This window comes from Nanorana parkeri, unplaced genomic scaffold, assembly GCF_000935625.1.
Source record: "Nanorana parkeri isolate BGI_ZX_2015 unplaced genomic scaffold, ASM93562v1 scaffold550, whole genome shotgun sequence".
NCBI classification, from domain to species: Eukaryota; Metazoa; Chordata; class Amphibia; order Anura; family Dicroglossidae; genus Nanorana; species Nanorana parkeri.
The window spans coordinates 780,824-795,195 of NW_017306818.1; the positions used below are offsets into that span (position 1 = coordinate 780,824).

A 14,372-nucleotide genomic window follows, 5' to 3' on the forward strand; every position below is an offset into this window, starting at 1 on the left:
TTTGAGTCTCATCACCCGACACTGGCTGATAACTGGGTGTTTTAGGAGGGTCCTCAAAGCTCGAGCCAGCATACAGTTGCCTCATAGCTATTACCCAGTTGTCTGAATGGTCCTGAACAATTTAGTCTTGGCGAATGTGGTAAAGTGACACTGTGCAAAGGGGGACTTTCCTGCAAAGTACACAGCCTGCCTTTAAATATCACTGGCTATGATGCAGGGTCATCGTGCTATAGACAGGCAATGAATTCTCTTAGACTTAGTCAAGTTGTCATAGGTGATAGAAATGGTTCTAGTTCCAGAAATAGGTCAGTGTCATTGACAGGTCATAAGCAGAGTCCATGACAGAGCCAGTGTTTTAGCAGATTCACAGGCAGTGCCAGACAAGTCATAAAATGGTCTTAGGAAGTGTCAATTTCTAGGCAGAGTCAAAAGTGTCAGGCAGTCATAACCACTGTCATGGGGCAGAGTCAAAAGCAAGAGCTGCAAGCACCCCAACCATTGAAATGTTCACACAGAGGCCATTCTAGATTATAATGTCAACATTTATTTAAAATTATGTACATACAAATTAAAAGCCATAAGGAACAATTAAAACCCATGTCAACAGTTCACCATCTGGGGCAGGTCAAGTGCAAAATCATCAAGGGCTGCCAGGAAAGATGCAAGTGCGCTTGAAATATCTGGGGGGGGGAAAGAAAGTTTATTTTGATACAAAGTTCAGAGCATTACCACCAGGACGAGATTAGATAAAAGTACAACTGTACTAGTACAAATGGTCATCCACAGCCTTTAACCACCCCTCAGTGCTTCTGACCCCATCTTACTTATCTTGGCTAGTTTAGGGATCTTCACTGCTGCCCTGCAGACAACCTCAGATACAGTATATTGCCAAATATATTGGGACACCCCTCCAAATCATTGGATTCAGGTGTTCCAATGAACCACAGCTGTATAAAAGCAAGCACCTATGCATGCAGACTGCTTTTACAAAAACATGTGCAATGGGTCACTAAGGAGCTCAGCGAGTTCAAGCATGGTACCATGTTAGGTTGCCACCTGTGCATTAAGTCCATCTGCGAAATTTCCTTGCTACTAAATATTCCACGGTCAACTGTTAAATGGTATTATAACAAAGTGGAAGCAACTGCAAACAGCAACTCAGCCACAAAGTGGTAGGCCATGTAAAATGACCAAGAGCGGTCAGCGCATGCTGAAGCACAGTGTGCAGAAGTTGCCAACTGTCTGCAGAGTCCATAGCTACAGACCTCCAAACCTCATGTGGCCTTCAGATTGGCATAGAGAGCTTGCATGACTGAGCAGCTGCATCCAAGCCTTACATTACCAAGTGCAATGCAAAGCATCAGATGCAGTGGTGTAAAGCATGCCGCTACTGGACTCGAGAAGTGGAGACGTGTTCTCTGGAGTGATGAATCACGCTTCTGTCTGGCAATCCAATGGATGTGTCGGGCGGTTGCCAGGAGAACAGTACTTTCCTGACTGCATTTTGTGCCAAGGTGAGATTATGGCGTGGGGTTGTTTTTCAGGGGTTGGGCTTGGCCCCCCCTTAGTTCCAGTGAAGGGAACTGTTAAGGGACCAGCATACCAAGACATTTGACATATTTCATGCTCCCAACTTTGTGGGAACTGTTTGGGGATGGCCCCTTCCTGTTGGAACATTACTGCACAAGTGCACAATGCACAGGACTGCACAAAGTCCTGACCTCAACCCGATAGAACACCTTTGGGATTAGAGAACTGCGAGCCAGGCCTTCTTGTCCAATATCAGTACCTGACCTCACAAATGGGCTTCTGAAGAATGGTCAAACATTCCCATAGACACTCCTAAACCTTGTGGACAGCCTTCCCAGAAGAGTTGAAGCTGTTACAGCTGCCAAGGGTGGGCCAACTCAATATTGAACCCTACGGACTAAGCCTGAGATGCTATTAAAGTTCGTGTGTAAAGGCAGGCTTCCCAATACTTTTTGCAATAGTGTATATGCAATGTTAAGTCTTGGCCGTGCAAGTTGACCATGAGTGAGTAGATACCTACTAAAGACTGGAGTAGTTTTTTTTAATCAGAAAATAAAAACCCACTTCCAAATACCTGGCTGTATGGTGTGGAAAACCATGAACATTGACTCTGCTAGACTAGAATAACTTTATAGACTAGCTTAGTATATCCCCCCCACCTTTTGAGTACACATCCACTTAGCATACAGAGCCTAAGAAAAATAACCCCCACACACTTGGAAGCAAATGTCAAAAAACCATTTGATTTGTTTTGCCTACTTAACCATAGTCCAAGTACAGTTATCCTTACACTGTGGAGACTTAAACCTTGTGATTTGTCATTTAGCCAAGAGCAAGGCTAGTTGCATCACTTGACTTGAACCATAGCCAATTATTAGTTGACATGTTCTGAACTAGGACACTCTTGGTGTGCATTTCTAGTTCCCTGAAGCAAAGCTGGTCACAGGACATGGAGCACAAGTATGAAGTCCTATTACGGTTAGAAACCAACCTGACTCCCAGCTAATGACTGGAATATCCATTGGAGCGGGCTCATGGGCCAACAAGCATCAAACTTTGAAGCTTCGTGTTCATGCATAAGGGGAACTCCAGAAAGGTCATGGTGGCTCAGCTTGTGTTCTTCAGGGACAAAGGTTTCAAAATCTAGGAATTAAAAAAAATACAAGATATGACTGCTATACCAAGAACCTCCTGTTGCTCATTACTGAGCAAGGCAGTATTTGCAAGATTACTTAAATCACAGACCATCTAGCTTCCCTAGACAAAAGACAATCACACCACAGTAAGTCATCCATCAGTCCCAGTCTGTCCAGCCCAACTTTCAAAGACAAAAGGTAGAACTTCAAACAAAGCTTCTCTAGCAGTTACAGCACAAGCTTTAGAAAAACCCATCAAGGGGTAAACCTAAAACGTGAACATAAAATTCAAAAACTCACCTGCAGGATTGTAAGGGAGACACTTCTCAATCTCAGGATAGCTCTGTTTGCTAGTCTTAATGCAGACCTTAGAAATCTGAAATTGATCAAGAATAACCGTTTAGCAAGTAGAGTATTTTTATTATGCAATTTACACATTTGACTGATCCTAATCCCATGCTACCAGCTCCGACTGGACATGCTTTGTCAGCAGTCACATGATCAGGAGTTGACAAGGGAGCTGGAAAGCAGGAGGTCTTGGGATGAGCGGAGCCGACAGTTAGGGTGAGACCAGGTTTGAGATATAGCCGGGGGCGGAGTTGTAGATGGCTTTGTAACGGATTGTTATTTTGAATTTGATCCTTTGGGCTATTGGAAGCCAGTGCAGGGATTGACAGAGGGGGGTTGCAGACACTGAGCAGTTGGTTAGGTGAATGAGTCTGGCAGCTGCATTCATGATAGACTGAAGGGGGGATAGCCTGTGTAGTGGAAGGCCAATGAGGAGGGAGTTGCAATAGTCAAGATGAGATAACAAGCGGGTGGATGAGTAATTTGCGGTTTCTTTGATGAGGAAGGGGTGTATTTTGGAGATGTTACGGAGGTGAAGGCGGCAGAATTTGAATAGTGATTGGATGTGGCGAAGAAAGGTGAGGTCTGAGTCAAGGATGACACCTAGGACCTTGGCATGGATGTGTTAATCTCAAAGGAAAAGTTGGGGAAGGTGCACAGGCAGGTGAAAGATCAAGAGCTCAGTGTTTGAAAGATTGAATTTTAAGAAGTGTTGCAACATCCAGAATGATATGTCAGTTAGTAGATTAGTGACACGAGAGGACACTGAGGGGGTGAGTTGTGGAGTAGAAAGATAGATTTTGAGTGTCATGCATTGAGATGTCATCGGCATTGTAGTGCAGTTGAAAAATTTAGGAGTACATACAGTACCACATGTTGACACATAACATGGTTATGCCTAAACTTTAAACTCACAAATTGGCCACCCACTATTTCTCAGGTCATTTAGGAACATTTCCAGGAAAATAGTTAGAAAGTGTGGGAAAGGGTATAGACTATTGCCATGGTTGTTGATCACAGTTTGGAGATCTGCCCACACTGTTGTCAGACTGGAAATCTAAGGGCAAACAAGCCTTAAGCCGACTATACACCTATAGATTTTTTTTCTATCAGCCTTGTGCAACAGATTACTCCAGCTACAACTGGATGGTGGAATGTCCCACTGGGCCAAGCTTCAGTATCTTGCTAGTCAGCCCTGCTGGCTCTCAATACCTGAAAACCTGCATTCAATCAGATTGTTCAGGTAATGTAATACCAGTGGGATCGACTATCAAGATACTGAAGCTTGGCCCAGCACAAGATTCCTCCATCCACACAGTTTAATGTATATAGAGGAATCTGTTGCATTTTCCATCTGCCAATAGAAGGAAAACAAAAAAAACAAACAACCTATAGAAAATCTATGGTCATATGGCCAGCTTTACAGTGGCTCCAGTAAGTTTTGGTTCAATAGGCATGCTCCAGCGATTCACAGCACAATAGTACCTGCTTGGTAACTGGTGCAGATGTCTTCACTTTAAGGGCACCTTTCTGGAACGGAGCAGCTGTGGCAACTTGCTTGTTGATATTTCCCAGAGCTTTTCTTGGCTTCACCACAGTTCCAGAGCTGCCAAACACTTTTCCTAGATTACTAAAAAAAAAAAGTTAAACAAAATCTGCACTTAACCCTTCTGCTACAGACTACTTAAAAGGGACTGTTAAGCAGGGGCGCGCAAACTCCATGACCTGCCTCTTGGATTCCTGATTGGCTGGGAAGCTGGCTCCCTTGCCAATCAGCATGAAGCTGGCTTCCTGGCACCATGCGAGAGCCAATCTCTGATTTCCCTTACGAGATGAACAGTCAGACAATCAGTGGCAGCTGTCAGCTCTTTTTGCAGCATGGAACATATTTTTTTTTACAGCAGAGCATAGTCTTGGGGTTCAGCTTCCCCATGTGTGGGTGAGGAGAGCATGCTGTACAGAGATGGAGTCCTGATCTTCAAGAAAGGAGGGGAAGGGGAGGACAACGACTGAGGATCCAAGGCAGCACCACTATATTGGAGTCGCAGGTTTTTGCAGAGGAGTCTTCCTGTACTTTCCACAGCTTTTAGAAGGCATGGCTCGCGGGGGGTGGGGGGAGGCTGGAGGGTGCTTAGAGGGGATGAAGAGCCGGGCAAGTAAAGCAAAGAGGCGAATGATCCCTTATAAATGCTCACAAGTGTCAGCTCGATGCCAATTTGCTGCGAAGCCAGTTTCCCCTCACAATCGAGCCAGCCAAACATGGGGCTGGCTTCTCAGGTAATCAGGAAGCCAGGAGGCATGTCATTACTCGCCACCCAGCTTCCTGATTGCCAAGGAAACTGGCTCCATGTCAGTTGATGCATTGGTACTCGGTACCAAGTGCATCACTAATAATTACTGACCACTCCCAAAGTTATTAACCCTTTATTGGACTGCCACAGGCCAAACTCCTGTGTACATGAACTAAAACTTGTTTTATAGCTGAACCCCTCCAATACCGTGTTTCCCCGAAAGTAAGACCTACCCCGAAAATAAGACCTAGGTCTAGTTGTCTCATTTCCATAAAACATACCTGTAGTATACTTATGAAAGTCTAAAAAGGGACAAGAAACCTGGTTTATTGAAATCTTTGACAATATGATCAGATGATCCAACTGCCGGATCCCTTTTGGTATGACCCACATTAGAGTCCACAAAGACCAGTATATGTGGGTCAGATCAGTTGATGGCCAAACACCTGGGGGGGATGACAAATTACTTGGTAGCAAGCATCACACATAAGCAAACATGGAGGCAGGTGCTGTGTCCTTCAATGAATGGAGTACAAAGACGTCCCCATTTTCTTTTCCATTTATTGACAGACATGTCAGGTATGCAATGTGCATACCCAATTTCTTTGCTTCCCCAGTATTCTGGCAGTGGCCATGCTCAGGGCAGATTTAGCTCTTACTTGTCCTGGCACATGTGACAATGCAGGGGAGGAAAATACCTTTCTTTGAGATCTCATGAGATTACAAATGAGATTTCCCAGCAATTATCTGCTGACAAGCAATCCCAGTGTGCATTACTTTGACAATCGGAAGTCATAGGCCATCAGACTACTCACCAGAGTTAGCTTGTTCAAGATCCTTGAACAAGGGGGTAGAAGCAAAGTCTCCATTTTCTTGGTCGACAAATACCACAGTTGCCATGCTGCACTTTATTTAGAACTGTGATGTAATTGCAAGAAGTTAGGACGTGTTTCACAAGCATAGTTTTCATAAAAAACTGAATCTAAAATCCTCCTTTTCACAGAACATTCCATGCAACCAGGCTGCACAAGCGATTCTCATACTACCTTCCAGGAACCATGTGGTGCCATTCAATTTTCTGCAAACCTGGAAGGCCTGTGCACTGAATTGTGTTGACCAACTGCAGTCATTAGATTTAAAAGCACATTTTCACTTTTCCAGACACATTTGAGAAAACCCTCACTATGATTAAGTGTTCCTAGTCACACATCACATGTAAAAAAAAAAAATTGTAAAAAACATTTTGTACCTTTTAGTTGCATCTATAATAAGCCTTTGCAAGCTTCTCCAAGTCAACTATTCAAATGAACACATTTGAGCCTACAGAGCATTGGATCACAGGTGCAATGCTTTAGCTACTGCAGACTCCCTCCCAAGCCCCTGCCTGCACTGAGGTATGGACTTTCAGCTAAGTGACAGGAAATATGAATGGAGTACAAGCATGGGGACATAGCCACACTTGTACTCCATGAAGACTACAAGTCCCTCTGCTGCTGTGTCCCTCCATTCACAGATCCTGTGACCAGGTTTCATATTACAACCTTATGCTTATTTTAGTAAAACCTAAACTTGCATATTTAAATACTAAGTGAATGGGAACAGATCACAGGTAAAAGGCGGTGTTATCAATCAGGCTGCAAAGTGGAAATACACTGGTGGGAGGGAGGTTTATCAAAACTGTATTAGACAGAATCTGGAGCAGTTTCCCATGGCAGTTTCTCTTTTCAGGTAAGCTTTAAAAATTAAAAGCTAGATGGGTTACCATGGACAACTGGGCTCCAAAGTTGCAAAATTGTCTTTTTAAAATGTACTTTGTCTTCACCATCTACACAACACATCTCAAGAGACAGTTTACCTGATCTTGCACAGGTCTCTGATAGGGACTGACAGCATGTCCACACACAGACCACAGTCCTCTACCAGGTCCCAAAGATTAGATAGATACCCACACATACCAACCACTATGGGTCTCTGCCAGGATAAACAGCAGTTTGCACATGTGCAGCAGATCCAAAGCATGCACAGACATGCTAACAATCTCTGGCAAGTTCATGGTACCCAGCTGGAATCCATGTCCACACATGCCATAACTTTTCTAAGATGGCAGCATAACTTGAGGTAGGGGAGGGGGGTTGAAATTCTTATTTAATCTGCACCAGGTACAGAGCCACCTCCCCCTCCATGTAAAGGCAGCAGCCACCACCAGCCAGGTCTGGGCCTCTACCTCACTCACTCACTCACTCACTCACTCACTCACTGGGGAACCCTTAGGACCCATGAAACCAAACCACCACCATCCTCCACCTTACCTAGGAAGCCTTCACAACTCTCCTTTATTCAATATACACCTCCTAACCCTCCAGTACTTAAATCAAAGGCAGCTTGCTTATTGGCTGCACGGCGATGCTGCTATTCTTTCATTGGCCATATCCTCCAGTGGCATTTTGTTTTTATTGGGTAATTAAGTGCATCTTGGCCGCACCTGGTGCAGCATACATAGATTGAGACGCTAAAACACCAGCACATGGACGGGGATCTTCTCCAAATATCATTTTATTTTAATTTGGCATAAAAACAGCAAAACAGTTTACACGTTTCATCCCAAACACTGGGCCTTAGTCATATAGCTAAAATAAATTTGCACGTATAAAGTCTTATACGCTCCCAACCTCCAAAATGGTAGGCGTAGGAGTAATCCCCTCAAACAAAGTGAACCCATGCAGCACAGAAAATGCTTCACAAGATCAAAATAAAATATAAACCCGCTAATGCTGGTCCAAAGACTAGTTGGAGAGCAGCGGTTGGGAAACAGGGTTAAATATTTAGGGCGCTTGGATGTGTTAATTAACGCGTACCAAGCGCATAGACACCCGAAATCAACAAATGTAAATGGATGTAGTTCCCACCTTTCTGCAATGCAAAAAAAATGTCACTGCAGCACAAACGCATGTAGACACATGCAAACGCATATAAAGACATTCATGTTTGATTTTTATTTCTCTCTCCTTTTTCTCTTTCCTTTCCATGAATTTACTGGGCCATTCACACCCAATGAGCCTGGATGTGTCAATAAACGCACGCCAAACACGTCAATTAAAATTCAATGATTTTGGGTGCCTATGCATTTGGTATGCTTTTGGAGGTTGGGAGTATATAAGACTTTATGTGTGGATGTGTATATTAGCTATGACTTAAGCTGGCCATAGACCCTATGGATTATCTGCAGATTTTCTATGGTCAGATGCAAAAAGTGCAACATTCCTCCATCTACGCTAACCTGTGTGGATGGAGGAATTTCCCGCTGGGCCAAGCTTCAGTATCTTGCTAGTTAGCTGTACTGGCTGTCAAAATACCTGAATAATCTGATTGGATGCAGGCATTGTTCAGGTGTTTTGAGAGCCAGCGGGGCCGACTAGCAAGATACTGAAGCTTGGCCCAGCGGGAAATTCCTCCATCCACACAGTTTAGCGTAGATGGAGGAATCTGTTGCACTCTTTCCATCTGACCGTAGAAAATCTGCAGAAAATCTATAGGTGTATGGCCAGCTTTAGGAATCTCCTTTCCCTCCTTTCTCAATGCCCTTGTGATTATACTAGGTATACTTAGCTCCTGGCAGCCAATCTGATTAGTGGGAAAGCAAAAGATGGTGAATCTGTTACTTTGCGTTTCAAGGATACTAACTAAGGTTGCCACCTTTTCTTCAAGTGAAACCCGAACACAAGAACACAATTTTTTATTTGGGGGGCGGGGGAATATAGAGGAGAGGAAGCCAGGAGAAAGGGCAAGAAGAGCCAGCCAGGGGAGGGAGTAAGGAGACAGTTTATAGAGGACTACAAATCCCAGCAACACATTATACAGCAATACAAAATAATATGAAGCTACATACTCTGTGTACTGGGGTGGTGTCCTGATGTCTCCAGGGTTTCAGGTGGCCTGTGAGGGCTCTCAGGTAGATTCCATGGGCTCTCAGGTGGCAGTGCGGACTCTCAGGTGAGTTATGCAGGCTCTCAGGTGGGCTATGCTGGCTCTCAGGTGGCTGTGTGGGAAGTGCGGAGGTCTCACCTGGGGTCTGGAGGCAGGCAGCATGCTATCAGGAAGGAGCCGGAGAAGGATGAGAAGATGTGCGGGCCGGCCTGTACCTGTTTACAGGCGCCCGGCTCACAAGATGACGATTCAGGCAGATGCAGCTGGGGACCTCAGGCAGCCGCATCTGTCAAGAAATTTAAAGTGCCAGTATCGGCACTTAGTGTCTTGTGTCCGGGTGTCAGCTGGCCTGATGGTAGTATGTGGGAATTCAAAATCTGGATTTTGGATAGGGTAGGGAATAGCTAAATGTCAAACATGCCAAAATAGATTGTTTTTTGGGGGGTGAAAAAATGGGGCTCATACACATTTATATATTGGCAGAGAGAAGATGTATCATGATTTACTACCCTTGGTGATTCATCTCCTCTAAGCCAGTCAGGTTTTAAGACAAAAATGGGGTTACCTGTCATTGTTTATCCACTAAATCTGCAACAAACTGAAGGCACTCGCTTACTTACCTCCTATTAGAGGCCAGTGATATGTGAGATTCCTCACCAGTTACCTTACTGGTGTCTTCCTGGAGTCGTATATGCTGTGCCTATGCACACACCTAGCACCATTGGCTGGCAGAAATCTATCCCTACTTTTGGCCAGGTTTTAGCTACGCCTACAACTTTCAATGCACCTTACACTAGTGGGGCAATAGCAAGGACCACAACCAGGGAGCTGCCAGACAAGTTCCAACACTCTTTGCTCAAGGCCAGAGGCATAACTAGAACCTTCAGGGCCCAGATGCAAGAAACCATGAAGGGGGTACAGGGCTACATATTATGTACTACGGATCATTTAACCCATTCATATTAGCAGAGGATAATTGTAAATATATTGTTCAGTGCACTCTATATGTAGTATATAGTACATGTACATATAGAGTGCCTGCAACAATACATTTACAATGATCCAAATGGCATCATTCTCAACAGAACACCAGTATCTGCGCTTAGTATAGGGGCATTAGTGTGAGTACTCGTGAAAATGCCCAGTATTGTCACTTTGTCATCCATACTTAATAATATAATGCATTGCTGGGACATGTAGCCTCGCATAGTTGGTGCTATTCTGCATTACTGTATACTCATCATACAACAATGCAGAATACCACCAGCTATTCGGGACTACAAGTCCCAGCAATACATTATAATGAAAATCAGTAATACAGAATACCACCAGCTTCTCAGCCCCCCCCCCTTTCTCTGCGCCCCCTTCCCGGTCCAGACTTACCTGACCTGACTTCCAGCACCTTAACAGCACCTTCTTCCTTGTCTCGGCACACAGGGGGTGGGACTAGGTGGAGAGGGTCTTCTCCCACAGCAGAATGTGCTGCCCGGTGGTGCCTGCAGCACATTCTGCTGGACAAGTGACAGCCTCTCCAGCCCTGCACAGCTGCCAATACATGCTGCGGGTGGCAGATCGGCGAGAAAGGAGTGGCACTATCTCGGAGGGGCCCTCTTCTTCCTCTCTGGGCCCCCAACAGGCGGAAGAAAGATAGTGTGTGTGTGTAATTCTTATAATAAGAACACACAAGGGCGCAATAACCTTGATGGTGTATATTCTAAAGATTACCTGTCTCTATGTCAAAAAAGGGGAAAAAAGGTGGTGCACTTACATATAAATCCAGGAACTGGACGAAGGGCGGCCTTAATGGAGGATCGGGTTGACCAGTACGTATTGCTCCACGATGCCGGTGTATGGAGTATACGGCCAGAAAGTGCCCGCCAGGTGTGGAAGGTGTGGGGTGCAAGGCAGAGGAGGGATGAATAGAGAGAGGACTCAGTCTGTGTTCCTGCCGTGTGTGCGATCGGTTGGATCTTAATGGAGAGTCAGTGCAGTGCTAGATTCAATATCGCCACTTGGTCGGACTGAGCGGCTGTAGAAGGCAGAGAGGAGGCTCTGTGCATGATGGTGTCCATGCCTGTGAGTCCTGGCGGAGTCAGCAGCATATAAGTCGTCTGACAGCGGTGGTGGAAGGGTGCTGTCGGGGCGGCATGTGGCCAAGGAAAGGTGATACTGATGTTGTTACTAAGACTGGGAGACATGGCGGGCACTTTCTGGCCGTATACTCCATACACCAGCATCGTGGAGCAATACATATTGGTCAACCCGATCCTCCATTAAGGCCCCCTTCGTCCAGTTCCTGGATTTATATGTAAGTGCACCACCTTTTTCTCCCTTTTTTTACATAGAGACAGGTAGTCTTATGTTTTTGACAAATATTTAGGCATTCTCATGTTTATTTCTTTCGTTGGCATAGGTATGACAGAAAAAAGTGGAGAATGAAAAGCCAATTTTGACACATTCCACGCAAAACTCCAAAAATGGACTGGACAAAATTATTGGCACACTCAATTCATATCTGGTAGCACAGGTCTTGGAAAATAACTGAAATCAATTGCTTCCTGTAGCCATCAATTAGTTTCTTACACCTCTCTACAGGAATTTTGGAGCACTATTCTTTTGCCAATTGCTCCAGGTCTCTCAGATTGGAAGGGTTCCTTTTCCAAACTGCTGTTTTGAGATCTCTCCACAGGTGCTCTATGGGATTCAGATCTGGACTCATTGCTGGCCAGTCCAGTACTTTCCAGCGCTTTGCCTGAAACCATTTCTGGGTGCTTTTTGACGTGTGCTATGGGTCGTTGGGACCCATGACCCCTGATGGAGACCCAACTTTCTGACACTGGGCCCTACATTGCACCCCAGAATTCTTTGGTAGTCTTCAGATTTCATAATGCCATGCACACAGTCAAGACATCCAGTGCCTGAAGCAGCAAAGCAACCCCAAAACATCAGTGAAACTCCACCATGTTTGACTGTAGGGACTGTATTTTTTGGGGTGCATTTTGACGTGTGCTATGGGTCATTGGGACCCATGACCCCTGATGGAGACCCAACTTTCTGACACTGGGCCCTACATTGCACCCCAGAATTCTTTGGTAGTCTTCAGATTTCATAATGCCATGCACACAGTCAAGACATCCAGTGCCTGAAGCAGCAAAGCAACCCCAAAACATCAGTGAACCTCCACCATTTTGGACTGTAAGGACTGTATTTTGTTCTTTAAGGCCTCATTTCCTTTTCTGAAAACAGGAGAATGATGGACTTTACCAAAAAGCTGGAATTTTATTTACTCTGTCCACAGCACATTCTCCGAAAAAGATTTTGGCTTCCTCAGGTAAGTATTGGCAAACTCCAATCTGGCTTTTTTATGTTTTTTCTGTGTCAGCAGTGGGGTCCTCCTGGGTCTCCTACCATCGCGTCCCTTTTCATTCAGATGGCAACGTATAGTGCAAGCTGACAAAGTTGTACCCTGTGCCTGAAGGGTATCAGCGAGTACTTGAGGAAACATATCGCTACTCGAAAAATCTCCCTCCCATCTTCCTCCTGACACCCTCCCTAGCTGATCCTGGGCCCCAGATGGGGCAACGGATTCCGGGATTGAAGGTGAGGGTGAAGGAGGGGAGGACAGGGAGATGGCGGCACTGCGGGAGGGCGGGTGGGGGGCGCGCAGGCAGCACATACAAGCGATCGGACGGCTATAGAGCTGCCGATTGCTTTTATGTGAAGCAGCCGGTAATAGCTGCTTGCAATGGAGCATTTTTTTCTGCCTGTGCGCTAGGGGGCACGCACGAGCAGGGAAAAAAGCAGTTTATTTACGGCAACCCGCCAATGGGAGTTTGCCATCCGCCCGTTTTTTTTACAACGGGCGGACGGCAAGCAGTTAAAATCATTACATGTAGAGTCAGGAGACTAATTTTCAAAGACATGACATTTATTTTCAGTTGAGTTGGATGAGATTTGAAGATCACATCGCTACAATAAAGACACTTCTCCTTGTGTTAAAGCTTTGCCAATTGAGCCTTGTATGTTTATTTTATATTTCTGTCATTCCTGCAAAGGATGAAAGAGGAAAGGTCGGCTCTGTTGACTGGCACACAGGAATGGCCTCCCCAGTGCACTGCAGAAGCTTGTCCAATCAGCAGGCTGGATGTGTGCCCACTCCTGCTCCCCCCTCCTTCCTAGTGCTGGGGGGGAGTGTCTACATCACCAAACTGAACAGAATTATACATCTTTTGGCGAACAAGGTAGTTCTCAGACATATATATCAAATAGTGTCTTTATTTTCTTCTCTGGGGTTCTGCTTTATATATTTGGTGCTGTGGGGCCAGTACAGTTTCTGGGGAGCTGCTTGTCTTGCTGGTGGCATGAAATTACTTCAACTTCTTCCCTCAGTAAAGCTCTGTTCTGCTCTATAATTCCTCTATAGTCCTATGAATCCCTTCTACTTTATGGTCTTATCACATAAACCATGTCAATAGTAAAAGTTGCTTGTTGCCAGTAGCATCCACTGAGCCACCTGCTGCCTATTTTACAAATCAGGTTATGAAACAGGTAAAGAAATGGATTGGATGCTATAGGCGACAAGAGTGTTTATCTTTGGTAGACATTTCATGTATTAGGCCCTATGTTCCCTTCCAAGTGTAAAGAACAAGTATAGGTAGGTGTTGCCGATAGCAACTAATCTAAGGTTCAACTTTTGTCATTTACAGTGTGGGAAAATGAAAATGATTTGTTCCAATCATGTGCAAGCATACTATATTTAGTAAGGTGACCAGATTTTTAAAATTAAATTCGGTGACAATTCTTTTTTATTGGCAAATGGTAAAAAAAATATTTTATTAGCATATTTTTCTCAAATTATATATGTTGTGTATTTGGTTTACACCAAATTATGTCCCCGGGACCATAAAATAAAAAAATTTGTATACTCGCCTGAACCTCGGATCCACTGACGAGCACAGCCTCCCGTCTCCCACGCTGTCAGACGCTGCATACAGCATGTGCCAGCTACTATTTAAACTGGCGCGCGCTGTATGCAGCTTCTGACAGGCTGCGCTATTAGCATAGCGGGAACTACGCAAAATGCGCAGCTGGCTTCTCAGCTACGCTAATAGTGCATCTTCTTAGAAGCTGCATACAGCGTGTT

At 44.9% G+C, this 14,372-nt stretch overlaps 1 protein-coding gene across 1 annotated transcript in view; it reads right to left on the bottom strand.

The window, feature by feature from the left end:
- LOC108791415 (securin-like) overlaps positions 1-6,205 on the bottom strand; it is a 23,054-nt gene extending 16,849 nt beyond the window's left edge. The window contains 6 exon segments of the mRNA XM_018561899.1: positions 613-680; positions 2,522-2,573; positions 2,576-2,673; positions 2,967-3,042; positions 4,500-4,636; positions 6,121-6,205. Of these exon segments, the coding sequence (XP_018417401.1) occupies positions 613-680; positions 2,522-2,573; positions 2,576-2,673; positions 2,967-3,042; positions 4,500-4,636; positions 6,121-6,205 (516 nt within the window).
- Positions 6,206-14,372: the final 8,167 nt, after the last annotated feature.